At 38.0% G+C, this 27582-nt stretch overlaps 1 protein-coding gene across 6 annotated transcripts; it reads right to left on the reverse strand.

The window, feature by feature from the left end:
• Positions 1 to 27582, reverse strand: LOC149160158 (uncharacterized). Of its 6 annotated transcripts, none has more exons than XM_089436643.1 (10): positions 26514 to 27577; positions 14467 to 14558; positions 2752 to 2821; positions 2558 to 2631; positions 2367 to 2410; positions 2173 to 2246; positions 1804 to 1873; positions 1361 to 1434; positions 574 to 605; positions 1 to 431 (listed from the first exon to the last, which is right to left on the reverse strand). In XM_089436643.1, exons 4-10 carry the CDS (start codon positions 2587 to 2589, stop codon positions 326 to 328), a joined length of 432 nt encoding a protein of 143 aa, XP_089292769.1. In that variant the 5' UTR covers positions 2590 to 2631; positions 2752 to 2821; positions 14467 to 14558; positions 26514 to 27577; the 3' UTR covers positions 1 to 325. The 6 variants fall into 6 exon arrangements, 2 of the variants coding, with proteins under 2 accessions (XP_089292769.1, XP_089292768.1); XR_016261782.1 differs by lacking the exons at positions 1 to 431; positions 574 to 605; positions 1361 to 1434; positions 26514 to 27577 and adding exons at positions 5146 to 5595; positions 5732 to 5938; positions 6052 to 6595; positions 6758 to 6929; positions 18817 to 22162 and having other exon boundaries at positions 1846 to 1873; positions 2367 to 2631; XR_016261784.1 differs by lacking the exons at positions 1 to 431; positions 574 to 605; positions 1361 to 1434; positions 26514 to 27577 and adding exons at positions 5146 to 5595; positions 5732 to 5938; positions 6052 to 6595; positions 6758 to 6929; positions 22023 to 22095 and having other exon boundaries at positions 1846 to 1873; positions 2367 to 2631.

A 27582-nucleotide genomic window follows, 5' to 3' on the forward strand; every position in this document is an offset into this window, starting at 1 on the left:
TTCAATTTAATTTAAACTTGCTAACATTTCACTATTTACAAGATTTCTCCCCAGTAAGAAACTCTTCATGCTATAGCAGGAGATATAGTGGAGTAAGTTACTCCCCACAGATTTGAAGTAGTTCTCAGAAAAAGAGAGTAGACTAGTTCACCAGTTTCAGTAATACATAAATCACACAATTGCAATATATATGGTTACATGAACAAGTTTCAGTAATACATAAATCACGATTCAAGATACACCAGTCTATGTTGCTAGCCCAAAATGACACAACTACAATAGAAATAGTGACATGAGAATACAAGACAAGCACGAATGCTAACAATTAGGACATTAGTGCCGCAGTCGAGCAGAGACGATAGAAGCATAAAAAATGCGAGTTGCAGCACCATGGCGGACCCAAATGCATATTTGAAGCATCCGTCGTACACCTGTAACAGAGAAGGAAGCGGGGAAATAAGACATGTGAAGAATACAAGACAAGCATGAATGCTAACAATTAGGACATTAGTGCCGCAGTCGAGCAGAGACGATAGAAGCATAAAAAATGCGAGTTGCAGCACGATGGTGGACCCAAATGCATATTTGAAGCATCCGTCGTACACCTGTAATAGAGAAGGAAGCGGGGAAATAAGACAATGCGTAAGATGATGCAAAGAGATGTTATTGTTTTTTTGGTTTCTTTTTTCTTTGTCTTTCGACTTTTACGATGTCAATAATCAGAAGAGTCATGAGAATAAGTGCTAAGAGAAACAATGCTGTGAGTTCAGTAAGTTGGCTTATGCTAATGGATTCCATGTTATGTGAAGCGGGGAGGTGTATGTGAATATCCAGGTGCAGAAGAGGCCAATTTATACAAAAGTTCAACGTGTTTGTAAGGTGGTTTTAAGTGTGAATGGAGCTAAAATATTTGAGGCTCGGATGGAGCAGGGCAAAATTTAATGGTCGGCATAAAACGAAAAGCTTACGTTAAGTGAGCAATCGGTGCAATTAAGTGGTCGATATGACATGGGGAGCAAATGGCATATGGAATGATGTATGTGGCGGCAGAAGTAAATGCGAAATTAGGTGATGTATCTGACGTCGGGCAATCTTGGTGGTAGATTGGGTCCGACAGGAAATCTATGTCAATATCTAGGTGCAGAAATCTTGAAGATCAGATTGGAGCAGGCCAGTATTTAATGATGGGCATAAAACGAAGACCTTACGTTAAGTGAGCGATCGGTGCAATTAGGTGATCGATCTGACATGGGGAGCAAATGGTCAGAAACCTAGTCTTTATCATACCTGTATAGCTCGTATGTTAAGTATGCGTATGCTATTACTCTGGGAAAGAAAAGTAAAATTATTGATCAAATACCTCCAAGTGTTGTCGTACATCTCCACCACCATTATAGGTGTAAGTATGCACTATGTGCTTTGAATAGGCAACCCCTGTTGACATCAAGGGATAATAAAAGTAACACAAATCAATTTAACTGCATGTGCAAAAACAATGTAAAGCTGGAAAAGACACAATGCTTGTGCAACAGCTTTCAACATGTAACTTCTTACCAAACAAATTGCCATCTGGACTCCACACAACACGGTTGTCATACCTGTAGAGATTGGTGTATTCAATGGGTTTAGTTCAATATGCTTATACCTAGTATACTCATTAAGCAACAGGTTTCATGTCCTTGTTGCTTACTCTATACTGGAAGCTATTACTCTGGGAAAGAAAAGTAAAGCATGTGCAAAAACAATGTGAAGCTGGAAAAGACACAATGCTTGTGCAACAGCTTTCAACATGTAACTTCTTACCAAACAAATTGCCATCTGGACTCCACACAACACGGTTGACAGATACACCCGGTTCCTTAACAAGTGCTGCCTGCAGTCCCAGTGCAAAAGATTAAACTGATTGCATCATACATACAGTGCAAGTTGAACAAAAAATCCAAACTAAAACTCTCATATGGACAACACAAATTATGTTTATAGCTGTATCTTCCTAATAAATACATGATATGAGTTCTATTCGCATTCAGTAAGCTTGATACGGATAGATAAGCATGATACAGAAGCTTAACCCTACAGAAACCTAGTCTTTATCATACCTGTATAGCTCGTATGTTAAGTATGCGTATGCTATTACTCTGGGAAAGAAAAGTAAAATTATTGATCAAATACCTCCAAGTGCTGTCGTACATCTCCACCACCATTATAGGTGTAAGTATGCACTATGTGCTTTGAATAGGCAACCCCTGTTGACATCAAGGGATAATAAAAGTAACACAAATCAATTTAACTGCATGTGCAAAAACAATGTAAAGCTGGAAAAGACACAATGCTTGTGCAACAGCTTTCAACATGTAACTTCTTACCAAACAAATTGCCATCTGGACTCCACACAACACGGTTGTCATACCTGTAGAGATTGGTGTATTCAATGGGTTTAGTTCAATATGCTTATACCTAGTATACTCATTAAGCAACAGGTTTCATGTCCTTGTTGCTTACTCTATACTGGAAGCTATTACTCTGGGAAAGAAAAGTAAAATTATTGATCAAATACCTCCAAGTGCTGTCGTACATCTCCACCACCATTATAGGTGTAAGTATGCACTATGTGCTTTGAATAGGCAACCCCTGTTGACATCAAGGGATAATAAAAGTAACACAAATCAATTTAACTGCATGTGCAAAAACAATGTGAAGCTGGAAAAGACACAATGCTTGTGAAACAACTTTCAACATGTAACTTCTTACCAAACAAATTTCCATCTGGACTCCAGACAACACAGTTGATAGATACACCCGGTTCCTTAACAAGTGCTGCCTGCAGTCCCAGTGCAAAAGATTAAACTGATTGCATCATACATACAATGCAAGTTGAACAAAAAATCCAAACTAAAACTCTCATATGGACATCACAAATTATGTTTATAGTTGTATCTTCCTAATAAATACATGATATGAGTTCTATTCGCATTCAGTAAGCTTGATACGGATAGATAAGCATGATACAGAAGCTTAACCCTACTACAGCTAGCTACATGTCACTATGAATGCCATTGATTAACTTATACGACATACAGGATAAGGTCACAGTAATGTAAATGAATATGATAGCTTAACCAAGTGACTTGATTCACGTAATTAGATATGGTTACATGAGAAGAGATGATACAGGAGCTATATCCATTGATTTAATTAGACAATAATCGTGACAAGATAGGATAGCACTGGTTATAAGCTCATATTGGACATTCATTACTTATGATGCATTATGATTATGGATTCCTTATAGGTGATAGGTAGAAACAGGCAGCAAGCAGCACATACCTTAATGACACAGAGCTATATAGCTATGAACAGCGAGGTATAACAAGAGATTTTCTAGCTTACCTCACCTCCGTGGGCTATGGCTGGTTCAAGATACTAGTATGTTTCAACCAAACTCATTGCTCATATAAAACACGTATTCTCCATATAGAGATGATATCATGACATAACAGCTACTATTCCACCTTAAACGTAGCTGGCAGAAAAACCTGTGAACCTTTCTGGCAATATCAAAAGCACTACCCGAATCAGTTCATTTGCCATGGATGGTGTAATATGCACTGCCCTTTGTGAAAATAGAGGGAGCGGAAAATTATGATTAAACCTCGGGGTACATAATATTTTTACTAAATCATAAAAAGGGGATTTCACTTCACGCAATGGTTCAGTCATACGAGAAGGATATCTGCTTTATATCAAAATTAGTAAGTATAAAGACAGCGATCCAAAATATGGAATCTTCAAGAGGATTACTATCACCTTGAAATATAGATGTAAGTAGTTTTTGAAATTTCGAAAACTTTCTGAAAATCTTTGATCCCTTAAAAACATTATGTGCTTCATAGAGTGCAGGCGTTATCAGCATGTTAACCCTCCGGTGATACTTTGTAAAAGCCCTCACAGGTTCCGGCTTCTGTAGCTGACGTGAGGCAGAATATGATTAAAATCTGCCCTGAAGTTAACTCTGAACAAGCTTACACTCTTGAATTTTGGTTAATCTATACATACATTGTTCTGTCAAGCTCAGGTTTTGAAGATTGGATTGTATGAATTGTTGTACATTGAATTGGACTATTCATTCTGCTCACTACAGTGTTACAATTATTGACACAGTGTACCAGAAAATACATAGAGCAAAGGAACTACAACAATATGTGAGCTGTTTGTATCAAGAAGACAAGAATTAATTGGCCAATGCTTTCATGGCATACCTTTATGTTCAGTACTGCTGCCCATGATAGGCATTAACCAGTGTTTGGATTGGGTCAAAACTGTGTAATGAGCGGGTTGATCAACAGACCCGCTTGACCAACATAGTCCCTCTCATGTGTGTTGAGCAGATGTAATAAATAGGCGTTGAATACGAATAAGAGAGGGGTGTTACCATTAGTATTTGATACTGTACTTCAATGATTGAACTAAAGGATACATAAGAGGTATATGACAGAAAATGCAGCTGGTATTAAGTACCCAACCTTGAACCTTAAGCTCAAAACTCTTTGCTAATCTAATTGAAATTCATAGCCTTCATTCAGCCCTCTCCAAAGTATTTGATAGAAAGCAGTCAGCATAGTCATTCAGATCAAACAGTAGTAAAAAAAATGTTTCAAGTGGATATTAAGTCAATTCAACTGATACAAGAGTTCAAAATATTAGTAGCCCGCTTCATTTTCATTGAGTTGCCAATAGTTACAACAACATTTTCCAGTTGCAGGATCAGATCAATCTCTATTTTTACCTAGCTTTACATGCTACTTCTCAAGGGCGGAATGACCTTTTGTGCTTTTCAGGCATGCAGATATAAATTAGAACATCACCTGTAATTTTTTTCTCCTTTTCCAAAAAAGCCTTGTCTTCCTCAACAAAAAGAGGATATACTCCTGCCGTTAAACAATAAGGAGCTTTGTTTCTTTTCATTCCAGTAGAAAATAAGTGCCCAAAGGAAGAGTAACTATAGGTATAACAGTAGCATGAAGATGGTAATCCGAACCATCAAAACATTCATCAGAGTTGTTTATTTTCAGCCCAACAGAAACTAAAATGCCCAGAAGAAGAGTTCTTATGTTCAAATAATAATAAAGACAGATATAACAATACCATGAAGATGGTATTCCAAGCTTCCAGCAGATATGAACTCGTAGACCAGAGAAAGTCACATCCTACAGAGGATAAAATGTGTCAATCTGTACGCACAATGACATCCGAACTATCCAACAGGAAGCTGTTGTGTACATGGAAATCTCGCAAACTGTATGTAACGTCGGCAACGTCTTCGAGATACTTTTCATACGTGAGTCCTGTTAAGGATGGACACAGTTCAAGCAGTAAACTGTCCTTTAGGATGCATTTGTATTGAACATTTGTGTCGGTTTGGATTGTGCAATTTAATTGCAAACTGCGTCGATATGTAGTTCGCTGTTTGCATGTGGAACAGTTAAGTTGGTCCATGATAACTGTTCCAAACGTATCAGCGGGCAGAGAGCAATTGTTACAGATTATAACAAAGGGTTCTGTATGTATGTTTGCTATAGTGAGCATTCCTTTAACCTGGTCCATGTTTCAGTACAAGCCTAGCGTTAGATATTGTAATAACAATACTAAGAGGATGTTAAATGAATGTGCATAATTTAGGAGAAAAGGAAATAAAGATTTATAATATATATTCTGTGGAGTATGAGAGGACCTTTGTTGTTGAGGCAGGTAGTTTTCTCAGGTATGCAAGTACCCTGTATGAAGTAACGGCTGTAATGAATGTAGATTTGCAAGTGCGTAACGACCCACGTTCTTTGCCTCGGGCAAGATTTCGAAACAGCACCATTGGTGCTTCTTGTTTCAAAATTTGTTGTTGGATTGATTTGAAAATTGGCTTAAATGTACTAAAAAGATGCACCTGCGTTGCAAAATGTACTAGTGTTAAATGTAATTGCTTTTAAGTAAATGGTTACTTAAAATGTATAGATGATTTAAATGTTAAAAAGAATAAATGGTTGAATTTGTATATACCGTGGCTTTGTCTTTTTGAGCTGGGCCGTCCTTGATAGTTAGGACATATTGACCAGCTATTTCTTTCGCTGTTGTTACAAGGCCGGCAACTGTGCCGATTGCAAACGCAGCTGTTGTGCTGGTGAGCTGGTTAATAGTCGTCGTGGGAACAAATCTGTATTCCGTACAGATAGGTGGAATTGGTTCCAAGATGGTCTTCCCATGCAAAACAAGTATACACGGACAGTCTCCATGGTCGTAAACTGTCTTGGCAGAGACCTTGAAATCTGTAATACAGATTCCCTGGCCCACTACAAGTTTCGCTTCAGTAGCAGGAATCAGGTTGTGTGGCACATTTAGCGTAATTGTCATATGCCCTCTGCTGTCCACTAGGTCAGCACGTAACAATTCAATTCCGTGGGCTTCGTCGACCAGTGTTTTGTATATTACTAGAACCTGGCCGTGAAAAGTTGTTCCCATTTTCAGCCCTTTTAACTCCTGTATTGTGATTGTTCTGCATAATTGATGCTTGGCTGCTATCTCAGATGTACTTTCCTGTTTCTGCCTGTAGAACAATATTAAAGAATCTGAATTAACATTATGTTTGTACTACAAAACTTGATGTACTTTCCTGTTTCTGCCTGTAGAACAATATTGAAGAATCTGAATTAACATTGTGTTTGTACTACAAAACTTGTAAGAATAGATTTGAAGGTTTTTTAGTTACTTTTTAGCAGTTTCTGAGATGTCACAAGTCTCTGAGAGGGAGCATGTCTCTGGAGCAGGTACTTCTTTGTGCTGTCTTTTCATATTAATTATCTGTTTACCAATCTCTGATCTGAAAGGAAGCAAGACTCTGGAGGAGTTACTTCTTCGTGCTGTGTTTTCTTATTAGTTATCTGTACAACACGAGTACAAGCTATTAGGTCTACAAGCAAAACTTGTTCCATGTAATAATAAATATGTATTCTATTAGGTCTACAAGCAAAATGTGTTCCATGTAATAATAAATCTGTGCATAACGTTATTCTATGTGTCGTTACATACCTAGATCAGTTAACGCAGAGTGTTGCAAGGGAGCTACAAGAAATAGACTTTCAGTATGGCCATTGGAGATTGATATTGCTCGGATAACACAGCATTTGTTTGAACAGGGAAATATGAAGTTTCCTTGAATATGAAGTTTAGCAAATTGGTTATTGATTTGTTCCAAGGGTCATTAGAGCTGTAATAGCGCATAGAATATGCTGTGATCAGACCAATAAGCCCATGTTACATTTATCTCACACTGTTTCATAGGCAAAGTTGTCCAGATATGGTCTATTACTGTGTTTCGGCGCGGAGATAGTTTGCTTGTTATTTCATGTAAGTTTTCCATTTCCATAAATTGTACAAAGAGTTTGCTACGAGCTGTTTCTTGTTGTATGTCAATGTTCAAATCACCAACAACTAAAAAAACACAGTCAGTATATGTAGTTTGCGACTTTGCTTCCTGAATTATTTGCATTATTGTGGATACTTGTTCAAATGGTGCTGCATAAATGTTCATTAAACAAATTGGTCGTCGGAAGTACATGTCAATTAGGCTTAGCTCTGTTTTTTTCTTGCAAAATGTCTTTCTTGCTCTAATAGGTATTTTTTTGTTTATGCAAGTAAGAACTCCATGTGTAGAATGTGCAGCCGCAAAATTGAATGATAAGAATTCTTTGACTACTGGTGGAGTGTACAAATGAGTTTCTTGAAAACATAGAATCATGTTGTCCATTAAGTCATTGTGATGAATCACGTCACTAAGATGTGCACGTAGACTACGTGTGTTCAGGCTTGCAATCGATAAAACATCCTTTTTAACAGATTTCTTCTTTGCGAATTCTAGTTTCCATGCACCAATTGTTTCTAGCCGTGCCATCTCATTGATTATTTTGTTTTTGACATGGAAGTTTTGTTGTGTCAATTTGTTAATCAAGTATAGTGAGTCAATAGTTCGAACACGTGATAATGCAGTGTAGACTAGACCATGTTTTGTGACACCAGTTGGGTCAAATGCAAGTTGATCCAATGTCAACCCTTGTGTCCGGTGTATTGTCCGGGCACAGGCTAATTGGATTGGAAATTGTTTTCGAATTGTAATTTGTAATTTGTTCCGAGACATTGCTAGCAATTTTGCTATTCGAAAGATTGGTGTCCAATTTGGCATTATGTTTATGTCATATAGTTGTTTGAAGTTACTTCTTTGTTGTTTCCCAATTTCTGGGTCTGAAAAATCTATCCAGACAATGTCAGGCCTGTTGTTATTAGATGAATAGGATTTGAAAATCCCTTCAGCACCATTTACTAATCCATCGTTTGTATTGTAATTTCCTGCATATAGTTCAACTAACATGTTCTGTTTAACTGTAATTGTTGATGGCAGTGAGATTGTTTTATCAAAAGCAAAATAACTCGACCCAGGAAGCTCGTAGTTGTCAATTGCAACGAGCATTATTTGTTCCCCCTTTGTTAGGGAAAGCATTTTCACATTGTGAATATGGACATCTTTGTTGCGATAGAAAATGTGTGGGAAAACTGGGCTTGAAGGTGGGACCCTATAGCAGTTGTTGTTTACATAAGCAATATCTTCATCTGTTTGCATGTTTAATCTCATCCTATTTAGTACATCAATGAACAATGGGTCTTTTTGGCGCATGGCTGTGTGCAGTTGATAACATTTTATTTTCTCTAGCTAGAAGTCATATGGAATTGTGTTTTTGTTGATTTTTGGGTTTTCAAAGATCAGGGAGTCTCTGACTGGGTTTGCCTGGTAAAGATCGTCGGAGAATATCGTGTCAACATTGCCAAAGTATGAAGTTGGTGTGTGTAAGATTTGTCGCAGGCGCTTATCAATTTGATATAGTGTTGTTGCACCAACGAGCGATGCCTCATCTATGAGGAGGACACACAATTGTTGGAAATGATTTGATAATGTGCCTAATTTTTCATTGTTTAGTGAGGGGCAATCTGCTTTGTTAAAGGGCAAATAGAATGCAGAATGCAATGTGACACCACCAGCATTGAAGGCAGCTTTGCCCGTGTATGCAGCGATTATTCCTATTAGTTGTGATGGTTTATAAGGCAATGCCACATTGTGTATGCGTACTAAGGATTGGAAGATTGCCTTGGCTGTGTGTGTCTTGCCTGTTCCTGCACCTCCTGTTAATAACAGGTAGATTAGCTCGTCTGGTCTGTACAATTTCCTTGTTATAACATCAGTAACTATGCTTGCTTGTTCGGTGTTTAATTGTCGCATTAATTCATAGTACTCTACGTCTTCAAGTATACGTGGTTGTTTCACGATTTCATATGGCCTTGTAGATGGTAAAGCAAACTTTTTGCTATCTTGCAAATGTCCCAAGTCATTTTGGAAGTCGTAGTTTTCATATTTGTCATCTATCGATTTGTTAAATGTTATAGTTTCTGTTTCATTTGATTTCAAACTATCTATGTCAAATATTTCTCCAGTTTCTGTTTCTACTGTGTGCATTGCGTCATCTATGTCACCCCATGTAGTTGTTGTAGCAAATTTGAACTTTTGTTCATTTTGCTTGACTATTTCTTCGACCGCAACATATGCAGCTTGCCAACTTGTGTGATGTTGCTTAATTGCAGTTTCACTTCCTCGATAAGGATAGTATAACATCAATTGCTCTCTACAGTGATTTTCAATGTCCTTGTATTTGTTATATCTAACAGATCGAATGACACATGGTCTACTTGATTTTCTGCGTTCTTGTCCTTTCTTTGTATAGCTAGATGCAAATTCTGCTAAGCAGACATGTTCAATAGCAGTAGGTCGGAGAGCATAGTAGTCAGTAATTGATGGGCACATTATGTCTTCTGAGTCATCTGCTTCCTTCTGCAGATATTTTTGTCTTTTAAGAACAAATGCACGATCATCGACAGGAGATGTGTTAATAAATACACATTTCCGTGAACTGGAGTTTAGTGGGAGCGATAACACAATATGCACTGCTTGTTGTGCAGACATTTGTTGCAAGTTGACCAAAGCTTTCCCTAAAGAACTAATGGTATCTAGGATATCAGATTTTGTTTTCACATGATTGTCGCGTATGTTTTTAAATGTTCTTGTGAGTGTTTTATCTTCTTTTGTCATATAAGAACTGCAATACATTGCAGATGCATATGAATCAAGTACAAATTGGAAATCAGTGTTTGCAATCCAAATTCCTGGAATATGTTTAGCGAAGTTGTTTGTCCAGGTGTCAACTGGGTTCCTTTGCGATAAGAGTGTTGTTCGATTTAGTGTACATTGGATAGCATGTATGTATTCATTGTGTGCTAGTCCAAGGTTGGATAAAAAGCTATCAAATGTATCATTCTCACTGTATCTTGTATTGTTTATTGCATGTGCTTTTGTTTTATCACTATCGAATTCAAGAGGCTCAAGTATTTTTGTTACTTTCATTGGCGGTACTGGGAAATTAAATCTGCAATTAGAATTTGCACGCTTCCTACAACTTTTTGTGTGACAATGGTGTTGTAGAACTCTAAGTTCACTTGCAAGTAACAGTGAATTAGTTGACAAGTAATTGTCAACGAATTCTTCGACTTCAATATTTGTATTTTGACCATAGATTGGTGCAGATTTTATCCATAGTAAGCCATGTTCATGTTCACTGCCCCGGTTTTGGAATTCAGTTACATAGAAGTGGTCAGTGAGCTCTCCATAATACTTGTGATCATGAGATATCAATTGATGTAATGCATCCCTCCTAGATCTATAGTAACGTACACAAGTAACAGGGTCGTTTCTTATTAATGAGCTAGGTTCATTTTCATCAAGTTCACCTGTGTTTGGTCTTCTAGTGTTTTGTTTTATGTGTCTCAATGCATGCATTAAAGGATCCCAAAGATGCTCCGCACTGCTAAACGAAACAAAGAAAGTGGGCGGCCCTAGTTGTCGTATCATTGCATAGAGTTTGTTCCGTATTTGCTGGTGGTAGTCAGGTGAGGTACGAATTGTTTTTAGGTCCATGTACCCAATGTCAGAATTTAAAATACGATCTAGGTTTGGTTTTGACTTAACGTCTTTTGCAACTAGTTTTCTACCTTTCAACTGCCCTTTTCTAATTCTAATCCACATTGTATTCAACACCTGATTTATGATAATGCGAATTGCTTTATAGAACAGGTTTGTAGTATGATAAGCAAAATCGTGGCTTTTATGCAGCACTTCCCAGTGGCAAATCTTTTGATATGTAAAGTTTTTGGAGATGTCAGCTGGGCGTTTGTTGCCATAGAAAAGCGATGGGAAACTCATTTCTTCTGAGTACTTATCTTTGAAGATTCCTAATGGCATGTATCCAACAGCAGGTGCAATGTTAATTTGTTTATTTACAAGGTCATGGACGGTGTGTGCATTAATGAATCCATGGACCAATGTTTTTGTCGTTGGTTCATCGTTGTCTTCGTTATCGTCTTCGCTATCTTCAGCGTCACTTGAACTTTCATAAGCTTCTTGGTTTTGTAGGAATGCCTCTTTCCAATTGTCATTTATGGTAGCATTCTCGAGCTTGTAAAGCATCCTTTTGCATAATTGTTTTAATGCTTTCATCACTTTGTGAACTCGAACTCGACCAAATGCATAAGCACTTTTGAATCTTAAACTCTTTTTGAGAACAACGGCAACCGTGTCAGTGTCTTTTATAGTTCGAGGCAATGCAGATTGGATTCTGGAAATGTTAGTGGGGACATTGATGACTCCTCCAGTTAAGCCCAGTTGCGACTTCTTATGTCGATGGCCCATTTCTTTTATTTGCAAGAAGGGAAATCTTAATGCGACTAGTCTTTCCTCTAGTTCAATGAGGTCTCTCAATTTTCTAGTGCCATTGTTTCTTCTTATGTGTTCAGGGACTGCATATTTAGCAATTGTTTCATGTTCAATTGCTTTTTTGCAATGTTTACAAATGTAGCAATTTTCAACACGAGATTTAACATTCTCGAAACTAGTTGATAGTTTCCTAATCTTATTTTGTTTTGCTTGACATTCTTGTTTCACAAAGCAGATGTCTCTTTTGAAAAAAGTTGTTTCACATGATGAACAATTGAAAATAGGTGTGTCACTTACTTGTCTTTGATATATTTGATCAAACTCTGATAATTCTGGTAATTTGTTCATTGATCTTGATTGAATCGAGAGGTCGGATTCTCCTGATTTCTTTGATTGTGCTGAACGATCCTTTGATGTTGTTGCAAATCGATTGTAGTCCATGTTTTCTATGACTATTTCTTGTTTCATTGTTGCTGTGTTGAATGCAAGTCTTATTTTCTCCGTTTTCGATTTTGTCCGGATAATGCCTTTAAGCAAATGCAAAGATAAGCTTTTTGTCTCTTTGCCTAATGAGCAAGGGATTACAATTCCCGTTTGTGCGTTGTTTCTAATTTGTTTTTTCAAGTTTCTAAGTGATCGGAATCTCAGTGTCTCGAATTTTACTTGGTTCGTTGATCGCGCTGATAGATCCATTGATCTTCCTGCAGATGGGCTGTAGTCCATGTTTTCTATGACTATTTCTTGTTTCATTATTGTTGTGTTGAAGACAAGTCTTATTTTCCGTGTTTTCAATTTTTCCCGAATGATGCCTTTAATCAAACACAAAGATAAACTTTTTGATTGTTTGTCTGATCGACAACAAGTTACAATTTCTGTTTGTTTGTTGGTTCTAATATGTTCTTTCAAGTTTCTAAGTGATCGGAACCTCCGTGTGTCACTAACATCTTTTGTGTGCGGTGTGTCACAAATATCTTCTGTGTTGTTTAGAATTACTTGTTGTTCCATTGTACTTCTGTTATATTGAATGCCTATGTTTTGCCTTTTCGGATTTTCCTGAGCAATGTCCTTAAGCACATGCTTGTTTAAGTGACAAGGTGGTTTGAATTTAGCTTCAATTGGTTGACATTTTGTCTCAGGTTGTGGTTCAATATTGTTCTTTGAGGTATCGGCTTGTTGTTGGAAGGTACAACCAATTGTAGGCTGCCTATGAACCAAAGGCTCGAAGTGCCCATTCAAAGGATCATCGTCATGGAACAGTATGTCACGAGTATTTGTTGTAATACCTGAATTGAAGTGCAAATACAGTCTCATCTTTGTTTTGGACCAAACCCTAATTGGAATTTTCAACCAGTTTGACAGCCAATGGATGCAGAAAATATCTCCCCATAGACCTCTAAATGCTGGGGGTATATTGTTTGAGGCAGATTTAGCCATTTTGTCTAAATAGATTTCACGGTTTCTAATGTTATGCATTTCTTTCAGTGAGGCTTCATGCAGTTCATGTTCATAAGACCAAATTGCCTCACTATCTTGTTTTTTGAGACAGTTTCTAAAATATTCTATTGTTCCTTTCCTTAGCTCCACTGATGTGTATCGGAAATCTAGCAAAAGTTCTAAACTATCGAATAAACAGTCTCCAATTTGATATGAGAAATTGTCGACACGAAATAAGTCATGCCTTTGCAATACCAATTGCAACTTGTGTTTATCAGACATAGGTGTGTCACAAACATCTTCTGTGTTGTCTAGAACTACTTGTTGTTCCATTGTACTTCTGTTGTATTGAATGCCTATGTTTTGCCTTTTCTGATTCTTCTGAGCAATGTCCTTAAGCACATGCTTGTTTAAGTGACAAGGTGCGTGTAATTTAGCTTTGATTGATTGACATTTTGTCTCAGGCTGTGGTTCGATATTGTTCTTTGACGTATCGGCTTGTTGTTGGAAGGTACAACCAATTGTAGGCTGCCTATGAACCAAAGGCTCGAAGTGCCCATTCAAAGGGTCCTCGTCATGGAACAGTATGTCACAAGTATTTGTTGTAATACTTGAATTGAAGTGCAAATACACTCGCATCTTTGTTTTGGACCAAAGCCTAATTGGAACTTTCAACCAGTTTGACAGCCAATGGACGCAGAAAATATCTCCCCACAGACCTCTAGATGCTAGGGGTATATTGTTTGAGGCAGATCTAGCCATTTTGTCTAAATAGACTTCACGGTTGCTAATGTTATGCATTTCTTTAAGTGAGGCTTCATGCAGTTCATGTTCATAAGACAAAATTGCCTCACTATCTTGTTTTTTGAGACAGGCTCTAAAATATTCTATTGTTCCTTTCCTTAGCTCCACTGATGTGTATCGGAAATCTAGCAAAAGTTCTAAACTATCGAATAGGCAGTCTCCAATTAGATATGAGAAATTGTCCACACGAAATAAGTGATGCTTTTGCAATACTAATTGCAACTTGTGTTTATCAGACATAGAAGACATGATGACGACTAAGTGTTTGATGCAATATTATGTTTACTGATGCAATGCAGTTACAACCAGAGAATCATAATAACAAGTTGAACAATGAAAATGATTATAGAACACGAAGTGATTGTGTGCACCTTTGGGACCGCAAATGTCTGCTAAGCTGCGGAGACTCCTTATGTCAGGTAGCATCCACTGCGCAGGTCTGATACTGAAGTTCGAAATATGACTGCCAAGATAAAGAAGAACGTAAACCCATTGATGTAATGCAATTACAACCGCAGAATCATAATAGCAAGTTGAACAATGAAGTGATTGTGTGCACCTTTGCGACCAAGTTCAAAATATGACTGCCAAGTAGGATCAGTCAGTGTAAATCCATTGATTAATCTATATCAACCCAATGCCCTTGTTTTTGCTAATTATTGTTACAAGTATATTGTTTCTCTTTCTTATGCTGGCATTTAAGACAAAAGAAAATGACTTATTTCGCTAAGCTACTGCATCATCAAAGTTGCTTCTCTTTCTTATGCTGGCATTTAAGACAAAAGAAAATGACTTATTTCGCTAAGCTACTGCATCATCAAAGTTGTTTCTCTTTCTTATGCTGGCATTTAAGACAAAAGAAAATGACTTATTTCGCTAAGCTACTGCATCAGCAAAGTAATCCCTCTGGAAGCACAACTGACAATAATGGCTTTAAATTACAACCCAAGACATTGAGATTTTTTAGCAAAGAACTGGGAGGTGGCCATGATGAAAGTGGCATTCAGGAATATGATAACACACTGCTTGAAGAACTGCCAATAAATGAAACTTTGAATGTTTTGTCTACTGGTAATCAAAGGGGGGGTTAGACAGATTCCTATAACTATTGTTGCTTGCAATCCATTGAGGAATCTATATCAACCCAATGCCCTTGTTTTTGCTAATTATGCAAGTAAATGCAATGTCACATAACTTGGAAAGGCAAATCAAACAAACTAAAAGCAATGTAATGTCACTAGTACCATCAAATTTGACACTAGTTCGAAGCTTTTGATGCAATGGAGCAAGCCACACCAAATTGTTACAGGTATATTGTTTCTCTTTCTTATGCAAGGAATGTGACTATGTTTATTGAAGCTATGGATAACAATAAATCTGCTCATAACCACTCAACCAAGGGCTTTGGGCAATGAAGAAAACAAGGGAGCTCTTTCGATTCGAAGATATATTCTGAACTCTTATTACAAACTACCCATGGATTTAGAGGATAACAATATATGGAGATTGAGATTGATGTCATTAGAAGACATTTGCCAAACTGATTGATTTTGACATCCACCTTAACCTCCAATATAGAGATCTGTAGCTATATGCCCACAATTTATGACCTGATTTGCAGGCAGGCAATCAGAACATCAAATTCCAGGCTCAAATTAACATAGTAAATCTACCTCACTATGAAATTGAGAACTCGTTTCAGGGAACTGAGTTCATATGCCTATAATGCAGAACGAAAGCAATGTTTATCAACAAATAACAATCTGATTGCAAAAACCGAGATGGTGGTTTCACTTAAAAGGTCTACCCTGTCCCCATAGGTGTACAGCATGCAACCACTTCCTCCAAAAAAGTTGAGATTAGAGCATCCATTTACTGTACATTCAGGGATTTTAGATTGACATGACCCCCATCAGGCTATGCTTTTGGGGCCGGAATGTTTAAAATGGATGAAATTCGTGGTGGTTCACCATATGGTGCAGGGGTTTATGCCGGTGATGGCACAAGACAAGCAAATAGCGTGGAGCTTGCTCTTGCAGAGCATCAGGGGAAGTACATGGCTGCAATAGTCAAAAGACTTGCTAAAGCTTGATTCTTTTCTATGGGCTAGAAAAGGAACTGATTTTTTTATGGACTCTGCTTTAAATCTCTTTGAAGTTAGCATATTCGTCTAAAAGTGGTGTGTTCTTTATGATAGGATCTCTTTCTATCATCTGTTACAGTGTGTCTCATATATTGCTTTTTGGAGTAGTTTTTATTTCATAGATTTTTATGTCAGGCATTGTTTATGAAGTTTACCACCTTTGTTATTCCAGCCTATTTGTCATCGATTAAGTGTCCTGATTTGCAGGCAGGCAATCAGAACATCAAATTCCAGGCTCAAATTAACATAGTAAATCTACCTCACTATGAAATTGAGAACTCGTTTCAGGGAACTGAGTTCATATGCCTATAATGCAGAACAAAAGCAATGTTTATCAACAAATAACAATCTGATTGCAAAAACCGAGATGGTGGTTTCACTTAAAAGGTCTACCCTATCCCCATAGGTGTACAGCATGCAACCACTTCCTCCAAAAAAGTTGAGATTAGAGCATCCATTTACTGTACATTCAGGGATTTTAGATTGACATGACGCCCATCAGCGTTCTCATTAACTAACCTCCATTCAGGTCCTTGTGTTATCTTGCATACTGTATACAGAAAGCATATTATGCCACTAAGCAATCAGTAATGAGTTAACTTTCAAGAAGGCGGGTTAGGCTTCCTTAATATGCAAGACTTTCAGAAAGATGTTAACAAGAAGCAGCCCACATGAATAAGAGATGACAATGGCCGATGACTTATACTGTTAGTTATATTGGTAATTTAGGTTCTTCACATTGCAAGAGCACCTGAAGATGGAGATGGGCCTTACAATTGGGAAAAGAAGTGTGTCATGAGAAGAGGCATCGATCTAATGACTCTTCCTACAAAAGTTTGTCAAGCCACTGTGTCAAATTCAACTCAACACAGAAAGCAAGCTGAACTGATTCATTCACACGTGAAACTCCTACCAGTCAGTGAGTTTGAATAGCCAACAAGTTTGACTTGCCACTACTCATTGGCAGTACAACACATGGAATAGATATTCACAATATGGATAAAGGATAATGTTAATGTTTACAGTTCAACAACCTAAACGATTTTATAGGGTGAGTTGCTCATGGAGAGCCACAGGCCTTCAAGGATGAGTACAGATGGGCAAGTTTGTTCTAGAAGGAAAAGCATAGGAGGCAGCAAACATACCAGCCGCACCTAACTCCGGGACACACCAGCGGGCAGACAACAGACATATGTCAATGGCAGAAGAGGCATTGATTTATCGGATTCTCTCAACTGATGAGTCTTATGGGAGGGGTGCACCAAATTCAATGAAGAAAAACATAATGGCTAACCCTGGTAAAGATAGGGGAGTTGCTGCTGCTCATGGAGAGCCACAGGCCTTCAAGCATGAGTACAGATGGGCAAGTCTGTTCTAGAAGGAAAAGCATAGGAGGCAGCAAACTATGTAAAGGAGTGCCCTCGCCTCACATAAAAGCAGCAAAAACATTCCATAATGGATTGTTAAGCAAGCTAATGCTTAAAATTAAATTCAAAGTTACATAACCAGATAGAGATACATGCTGTCTAATCAGCAAAGAAATCCAACAATTAAGAACCAGAATCTACATTAAAAAAGAGAGCACCTTCAGATCAGGTCTTGATCATGCAAGTTGAAAGTATGAGTATGGCATGCCCTTAACAGCATTGGGAAAGCTGCAACTACACATTGCAAGAGCACCTGAAGATGGATCAGATGAGGTTTTGATCATGCAAGTTGAAAGTATCAGTATGGCATGCCCTTAACAGGATTGGGAAAGCTGCAACTACACATTGCAAGAGAGACCCTTCTTACAAAATTTTGTCAAGCCAATGTGTCAAATTCAACTCAACATAGAAAGCAACCTGAACTGATTCATTCATACGTGAAACTCCTACCAGTCAGTGAGTTTGAATACCCAACAAGTTTGACTTGCCACTATGTCAAACTATGACATGTCAGTTTTTGCCCAAATCTTAGTGGTCCATATTGCCAACAAGACATTGATCTTAGCATAACAGGTCTAGCGGAGGGAATTTTGTCTTTTATCTCTCGATTTTGTCTAGAGTGATTAATCAACATATTATAGCTTCAACCAGAGTCATTAACTATCTCCAGTACACCTGCACTATGAGTAGGTTAAAATCTAAATAAAGAAAACGTAAGTATGTTCAGTGCCTATCTTTTCACAGATGTTGTCTCAGTCAATCCAACAAATTTAAGCTATACACATTTCTAGGCTCTAGAGATCAATGTTCTATCTGATTGAACCATTTGTGCATACTGCGATGCTAGTCATCTCTTGTATGTCTTCAATGGTGAAATTTGTTGCAAACTTAGCACACATCCAAAAAGTCGATCAAATATTTCATGTTTCAAAATGCATGAAAAGATTAAGTTCATTAAAAGGAAAATATCACACGCAGAAAATTAGCACATATCCAATAAAAGCCTTGTCTGCTGCGGTATGGTTTAAATTCTTAACTTCGATTGCATCCTATGCACATATAATCATAAAAAACTGAAGAAAATGAGCTTAGTCTGCCAGAAGCATTTCTCAAATTCAAAAAGGAGAAAGGTAGAACTCATTTTCCATTACCTATAAGCGAGGAAACATCAATTTGCAGTGTCAAAATGTTCACAAACGAAAGAAATGCATCCTCTTGTAACCACCATTTCAACCAAGGTTCATATCAGACACCAAGCACAAATTAATGTGGCCAATTGATAATACCTGTAAGCTGAATGTTTTCAGAAATGGCTTAAATTAGCTCAAATGGACTCAACTTGAAAATAATAATGATCACATACAATCAAGTCAAGCTAAGATTGACATCTCATGAAATTCCAGGCTCAAATTAACATAATAAATCTACCTCACTATGAAATTGAGAACTCGTTTTAGGGAACTGAGTTCATATGCCTATAATGCAGAATGAAAGCAATGTTTATCAACAAATAACAACCTGATTGCAAAAACCGAGATGGTGGTTTCACTTAAAAGGTCTATCCTGTCCCCATAGGTGTACAGCATGCAACCACTTCCTCCAAGCTCGTTTCGGGCGGGAAACTCCTATTAACTACTGGATACTGATGTAATAGCCAAAGAAAAGAGCGATAACTACAAAAAAGGAATTTGATTTGGAAAATCTAACATCCACAAAGCAAATTTGAAAAAAATACAATACCCACGTAGTAAATCTGGGAATAAGCTATACCCAGGACACAGATTTTTTCGATTTTTGCCATAAAAATTGCACCCACAAAGGAAAAATAATACAATGCCGACTCACCAGCACGAGATAGCCTGTTAGGCCGAACGCCCAAGAGCAGAGATCCTAGTCTTGAGTGTTTAAGAGAGCTAAGTACAATTGGATAGTCACATGCAAAGGTGTTTCACCAGAAAAAACAGAGTGCTAATTGCCATATTGGACCGCAAGTTGCACAATGTATAGACCTTAGAGCCAAGAGAGAGATTAAAAAGAAAAAGAAAAAATGTTCTACAGGGGCAGATGTAGGCAAGCAAGAGAAAAAAATTGAGCTCTACAAGGACAGTTGAAAAGACACTATAACTCAAAAACCTGATTGACATTATGGACAGATAGTGTACATTTTGTGATCACATTGTCCGTTGGTTCTTGTATACAGTCTAAGGGAAGAAGAGAGAATCACACGGTATTTTGTTATTGACTGGATTGCCATTGTGTTTCTAGCTAGTTGTGTGCAGGTTCGAACTAAGAGAAGGCTCACTACTAGGAGAAGACAGAAATCCTTATATGGCACTGGACAGAGAGCTAGTTTCCTTTCTAAACACATCAAATAAGAAGCTTGAGAACAGAGCCCAAAGAAGACTTCCACAAGGACTTATGTTGGTGAAGCGAGTGGGCTATAACTCACTCATTTACAGATCACTGGTGGAACACAAAGCCACAATGGTGTCATAAAATCCGACTGCATATAATTAGCTAAACAAGATACCTCTAGAACTACAAGTTGCCAAGTATCCCATATTAAATGATGCTAGACTACCCTTAGATTCTTGTACCTGGATCAGTTCAATACAATGCCGACTCACCAGCACGAGATAGCCTGTTAAGCCGAACGCCCAAGAGCAGAGATCCTAGTCTTCAGTGTTTAAGAGAGCTAAGTGCAAACAATGTATAGACCTTAGAGCCAAGAGAGAGATTAAAAAGAAAAAGAAAAAATGTTCTACAGGGGCAGATGTAGGCAAGCAAGAGAAAAAAATTGAGCTCTACAAGGACAGTTGAAGACAGGCCTTGGAGCAAACCGATCAATTAAAAAGACAGAACTTAGTTGTCCTCAAGATTGGATTGAACACAGACACTATAACTCAAAAACCTGATTGACATTATGGACAGATAGTGTACATTTTGTGATCACATTGTCCGTTGGTTCTTGTATACAGTCTAAGGGAAGAAGAGAGAATCACAGAGTATTTTGTTATTGACTGGATTGCCATTGTGTTTCTAGCTAGTTGTGTGCAGGTTCGAAGGAGAAGACAGAAATCCTTATATGGCAGTGGACAGAGAGCTAGTTTCCTTTCTAAACACATCAAATAAGAAGCTTGAGAACATCTATTATCTACAAGACAAAAGCAACATCATACAACAAGGCAAAATCCATCCCAAGGGGTTCAAAAGAAACAAATGATACCAGGAGTCTCCTCATATTGTTGTTGTTCATGTTCCTTATTCTCTCCAGACACAATATTACCATTCTCATCAGCATGATGTTCAGCAGAAGCAAATTGGTTTGCATCTGCCATGCCAGTGGTTAATGTAGATCCATAATCTGTAGCTAGAGAGAAAAAAATTGAGCTCTACAAGGACAGTTGAAGACAGGCCTTGGAGCAAACCGATCAATTAAAAAGACAGAACTTAGTTGTCCTCAAGATTGGATTGAACACAGACACTATAACTCAAAAACCTGATTGACATTATGGATAGATAGTGTACATTTTGTGATCACATTGTCCGTTGGTTCTTGTATACAGTCTAAGGGAAGAAGAGAGAATCACAGAGTATTTTGTTATTGACTGGATTGCCATTGTGTTTCTAGCTAGTTGTGTGCAGGTTCGAACTAAGAGAAGGCTCACTACTAGGAGAAGACAGAAATCCTTATATGGCAGTGGACAGAGAGCTAGTTTCCTTTCTAAACACATCAAATAAGAAGCTTGAGAACAGAGCCCAAAGAAGACTTCCACTGCATATAATTAGCTAAACAAGATACCTCTAGAACTACAAGTTGCCAAGTATCCTATATTCAATGATGCTGATTATTTGATAGAGCAAGTTTGGGAACTACAGAGACACTTGCAATGATAGCAATTTCAAGACTTGTTTAGTCATACACAGGACTGACTATCCCCCTAGTAACCCAGGATACAAACTATTCTAAACTATTCTACAATCGTTAGGTCATCACCTTACAATGGTATCAAAAAAAGCAAAATGCAAAAGATAATGAAGAACAGATCCAACAAGGTGTAACCTCCAAACCACACTGCCTTACCAGTTAACAACTTCTTTAATCCCTTTTCCCATTAGTAAATTCATAAATATCTGCCTTGGTAAAAGTAAACTGTAATGAACTACTACACATATTTTAGAATATTATAGCCTCCAGAAATAAGTATATAAAAGAATTCAGACTATAAAGCATAGTCTGCTGTTGGAGTAAAAACAAGGAGACAATCAGTGAAAATTATTGGCCACTCAAACAAAACCATCATATACACAAGTTAAATCTGAAGGAGTAAATAAAACTGACAGGAAGGGAGTATACCTCTGCTGTCTTTTCAGTCTCTTGAATAAGAGAAGTCCATGCATTAAAATCTGCTGAGTTTGCCCTTACTATGCATAGAGATTCAAGAACTTCACCTAATAAGAAAATTATGCATGCTCTTGTTCTATGTTTGAAGACAATATTACGCATATCCTTCCTATGTAAGCTAACATCAGCCTACCTAAAACTCTATGTCCTCTCTAATTTGACATCTATTATCTACAAGACAAAAGCAACATCATACAACAAGGCAAAATCCGAGCTAGTCTCCTTTCTAAACACATCAAATAAGAAGCTTGAGAACATAGCCCAAAGAAGCTTACATGTCACTATGAATGCCATTGATTTAAAACAGTACGAGTTATACTTTTGTCCCACATCAGCTGAACTTAGGGATACAAACTGTCAGAAATCTAGTCTTTATGATACCTGTATCGTTTTTCTAAATTGTTGTGCAATGCCTTGGAAAAACCGATAGAGATATATATTTTTCATAAAACATGGATTGTTAATTAACATGCTTTGCTCAAGACCATGAAGGTAGCTGTATTCTATAACATCAAGACAAGAGCGTATTAGTCTAATGGGTTTGGTTCATATACCTTTACCATTAGTACACAACATAGCTGGAATAATGGAGTTGAATCAATTAGGCAAGTAAGCTTAACCTTGTTGAAACTTATGACTAGAGATTGGTGTATTCAATGGGTTTAGTTCAATATGCTTATAGCTAGTATACTCATTAAGCAACAGGTTTCATGTCCTTGTTTCTTACTCTATACTGGAAGCTATTACTCTGGGAAAGAAAAGTAAAATTATTGATGGGAAAGTCACTTGTCACAGTCCATGTGAAACTTGTTGGGTATGATTTATAACCCAACCAAAGCCTCGCTGAAAGCAATTTCACATGGCTGATTCAGAAGCAGTACTGAGCCTAAAGCATCCTTGAGAAAAATTAGTCACTCGCTGAAAAGCAATATGTAAGATTGAGAATGCAGGACTGTTTAATAGTCGCACATAATAGCAGTGAGTTTGACGATATCGTAATGGGAAGCAATTAAATTAAAGAAAATCACATCGCTCATGCCATTAAACCTGAAGATTCATAAAACCCTCACCCTAACCAAACCCTGTAGGAGTACATTAGTTGCTCGAAGTCAATAGAGGACTGAAGGACCTATTATCCCTAAAACCATACAACCCTGTCTATCCCAAATATATGTCTATAAAAACCACTTTCCTATAAATATAGTCTGACCTCCTTATGTCCGGTAGCATCCACTGCGCAGGTCTGATACTGAAGTTCGAAATATGACTGCCAAGATAAAGAAGAACGTAAACCCCTCTGGAAGCACAACTGACAATAATGGCTTTAAATTACAACCCAAGACATTGAGATTTTTTAGCAAAGAACTGGGAGGTGGCCATGATGAAAGTGGCAGTCAGGAATATGATAACACACTGCTTGAAGAACTGCCAATAAATGAAACTTTGAATGTTTTGTCTACTGGTAATCAAAGGGAGGGTTAGACAGATTCCTATAACTATTGTTGCTTGCAATCCATTGAGGAATCTATATCAACCCAATGCCGCAAATCAAACAAACTAAAAGCAATGTAATGTCACTAGTACCATCAAATTTGACACTGGTTCGAAGCTTTTGATGCAATGGAGCAAGCCACACCAAATTGTTACAGGTATATTGTTTCTGTTTCTTATGCTGGCATTTAAGACAAAAGAAAATGACTTATTTCGCTAAGCTTGTTTGCCCCTGGTATTTTGACATGCACAAGTTCTCCAAAGTGGCCAAATAATTATCTCAGCATTTCATCTGTCACAGTGGATTTAAGACGTCCGAAAGACATGTAGAATAAGAATATCAAGTGATAAATTCCTTTAAAAAAATGAAAGCATATAAAGAAAAACAAAAACAGAGGGACACAGTTGTATTATTTGGATCATTATATGATGCAACTACTTGAGGACAAACTGCCGCTGCCGCAAACAAATCACTTGTGAGGGGGTATAGGACATATATAGAAGAAATAAAGAACGCAACGAATAGGCATATGCTTATGCACAAAGAAGAATACATACATCCATTTGCGTATATGAGCTAAATAATACATAAGATCTGAATACCAATCAGCATACAAAGATACACACAAACACAACAAACACTATTTTGTCCCTAGCTACAGATCTCATCTATGGATAATGAACTCAGAATATAAGATATTTTGGAAGTTTGAAGGACATTTCCCAGCCTACGCTTGCATTGACACTTCTTAAGACTCCGCCAAAGAGAGAAACCATATCATCAGAAATCACTTAGAAATTAAAACCACAGTTTCACACACTAAGGTACATCCTGCATGGCAGTGGGCCTTATGAACTCGCATGTGCAAGGAATGTGACTATGTTTATTGAAGCTATGGATAACAATAAAGCTGCTCATAACCACTCAACCAAGGGCTTTGAACAATGAAGAAAACAAGGCAGCTCTTTCGATTCGAAGATATATTCTGAACTCTTATTACAAACTACCCATGGATTTAGAAGATAACAATATATGGAGATTGATGTCATTAGAAGACATTTGCCAAACTGATTGATTTTGACATCCACCTTAACCTGTAATATAGAGATCTGTAGCTATATGCCCACAATTTATGACTTGATTTGCAGGCAGGCAATCAGAACATCAAATTCCAGGCTCAAATTAACATAGTAAATCTACCTCACTATGAAATTGAGAACTCGTTTCAGGGAACTGAGTTCATATGCCTATAATGCAGAACGAAAGCAATGTTTATCAAAAAATAACAACCTGATTGCAAAAATCGAGATGGTGGTTTCACTTAAAAGGTCTACCCTGTCCCCATAGGTGTACAACATGCAACCACTTCCTCCAAAAAAGTTGAGATTAGAGCATCCATTTACTGTACATTCAGGGATTTTAGAAACTTGTTGAAGGATCATTCTCAAGCGAAAAATGCAAGTATGTTGTTGCCTCTTGGTCCAATTGACTATTTTTGTTCATGTGAGGAGATTAATAAAGTTTTGATTTCAATTTCAAAGGATTACAACAATCCCTGTACAACAGAGCTTACAAAAATTCTATGATAAAGTGTTAAAAGAAGATTTACAAACACTATTTTGTCCCTAGCTACAGATCTCATCTATGGATAATGAACTCAGAATATAAGATATATTGCAAGTTTGAACTCCTAAGATGGTGGTTTCACTTAAAATGTCTACCCTGTCCCCATAGGTGTACAGCATGCAACCACTTCCTCCAAAAACGTTGAGGTTAGAGCATCCATTTACTGTAAATTCAGGGATTTTAGATTGACATGACACCCATCATGCTATTGAATGTGCACACCTCTATCAAACCCTTGAGGCAAAATGGGAATCCCAACCTCAAACTTTCCGGTCGAATCTATCATATAAGTCAACAGGCCATAACCAGTAACAGCCAGTTGCACTGATCACATATCTACGAACCAGTATTCAGGACTCATGCAGAGGGACACCTTCACATCAGGTTTTGATCATGCAAGTTAAAAGTATGAGTATAGCATGCCCTTAACAGGATTGGGAAAGCTGCAACTACACATTGCAAGAGCACCTGAAGATGGAGATGGGCCTTACAATTGGGAAAAGAAGTGTGTCATGAGAAGAGGCATCGATCTAATGACCCTTCTTACAAAAGTTTGTCAAGCCACTGTGTCAAATTCAACTCAACACAGAAAGCAAGCTGAACTGATTCATTCACACGTGAAACTCCTACCAGTCAGTGAGTTTGAATACCCAACAAGTTTAACTTGCCACTACTCATTGGCAGTACAACACATGTAATAGATATTCACCCGCAAGTGCGAGGAAGCAACCCTGTAGGAGTACATTAGTTGCTCGAAGTCAATAGAGGACTGAAGGACCTATTATCCCTAAAACCATACAACCCTGTCTATCCCAAATATATGTCTATAAAAACCACTTTCCTATAAATATAGTCTGAGACACAACGAAGATTGTTTTTATATGATCTCTCTGCAGTAAACAAACTAACAAACTTAAAGTATAGAAAATATCTCTATGCCAAACCCTGTATGGAAAACCTTGTCTAACTAGACAAAAACCCTATAAGAATCCTGCAAAAAGCCCATTAATTCAAAAGGGCTTTGTCAGCCTGCAAACAGCCGACGGCTGGTAATCGACATTATTTTAGCCAAATCAAGTGGTGTGAAACATTAACTAATGGTGCCTAGACAGTTGCGTATCTTTTGCGATGTCGTGTAATATTATGGTACCATTAAAAAAGAAATGCATGCAGTTACACAACCAGAGACATGCAAACTTAAGCAAAATTCTTATGTAACTTATGAAGAACCCTCCCTGACCCAACGAAAAAAGAATACGAAAGAATTCAAACTCGTATACAAGGGAAGCACTGTACAAGCTCAGGACTGAAAACATAAAGAGTACCTGGACCCGAAGCGAAATAAAAAGCCGCAAAGTAACGACGAAATCATGTATAAGCTTATTATATAACAAGAAAATTACGTTACACGTAGCCCCGACGCTACATGCACAATGTCACCTGGAATGAAATGTGTACACAAGACAGGTAACCCCCATCAAATCAGTCTATGTGAGGGCGCAACAGATGTTAAGGATATCCCCTGAATCACCCTAACCCCCGTCAAATCAGCTAAGCTGATGGTCCAATGAAAATACCTTCCGAATTTCTTATAACGCTAAGTCTTCCTTCTCAACCGCATTTGCCACCCAGCTCTCAGTCCCGGCTGCTCCCGCCCCCTCAACCCCCACTTCCATGTTTAGGTCGCCATCTCGATCCCACTCGGCTTCCTTCTTCACGCCTTTTCCGACCCTGTCCCACGATACCTGCCGCGGGATTTCACTGTGCGCCCGCCGGTGCCCGCGTGGGGTTTTGTCGAGTCAGGGTTCTCCGCCAAAAATTTGAGCAGCACAGTTAATGTAGAACTGCTGGTGTCATGACCTGCAAATATAAGGAGAAGGATATTGTCCTTAATCTCGTCGTGTGTGAGAGATTCACCATTTTCGTCCACATTAGAGAGCAGGAAAGACAATAGATCTTGCTCGGGAGAAGCTTTTCCCTCCTCCAATGCAATTTTCCTCTCACGAATAATGCCCTCAAGCTGTTCACGAATGGCATTGACTCCACGTTTGGCTCTGTTATATCGAGTGCCGGGGAGATCTAGAGGAATCTGCAATAGTCCCTTCTGCAGCGCCATAAAATGATGCGAAAGCCGTGCTTGGTCGTCTGAATTATATATACTAGCGAACAATTCACAAGCCAGGGAGAAAGTATAGAGTTTCACCAGAGGAAAAACCGTGACCTCATCTTTACCGATCCAGTGCTCAGCCAGGTGATGTTTGGTCATCAAATCCACTTGCCCCGTCTCTTGCTGATTCGATGACTGACCTCCGCCCTGCAATAACAGATCCGTAAAGCTGCTACTGTTATCGCCGAACTGAGCTGTGAAACTGAAAGTCTTTCCTTTCATTAGGC

Source organism: Pinus tabuliformis, chromosome 5_2 (assembly GCF_031772625.1).
Source record: "Pinus tabuliformis cultivar Carrire ecotype Pingquan chromosome 5_2, CPIR1, whole genome shotgun sequence".
Classification (NCBI taxonomy): Eukaryota; Viridiplantae; Streptophyta; class Pinopsida; order Pinales; family Pinaceae; genus Pinus; species Pinus tabuliformis.

Excerpts from the sequence above, each read along its gene's own strand:
- LOC149160158 (XM_089436642.1), bottom strand. The coding sequence starts at position 2,589 with ATGGTGGTGGAGATGTACGACAGCACTTGGAG. Across the intron at positions 2,411-2,557 it reads ATGTACGACAGCACTTGGAG|GTATGACAACCGTGTTGTGT; the intron begins GTATTTGATCAA and ends CAATCTCTACAG. Across the intron at positions 1,435-1,803 it reads TCCAGATGGCAATTTGTTTG|GGGTTGCCTATTCAAAGCAC; the intron begins GTAAGAAGTTAC and ends TGATGTCAACAG.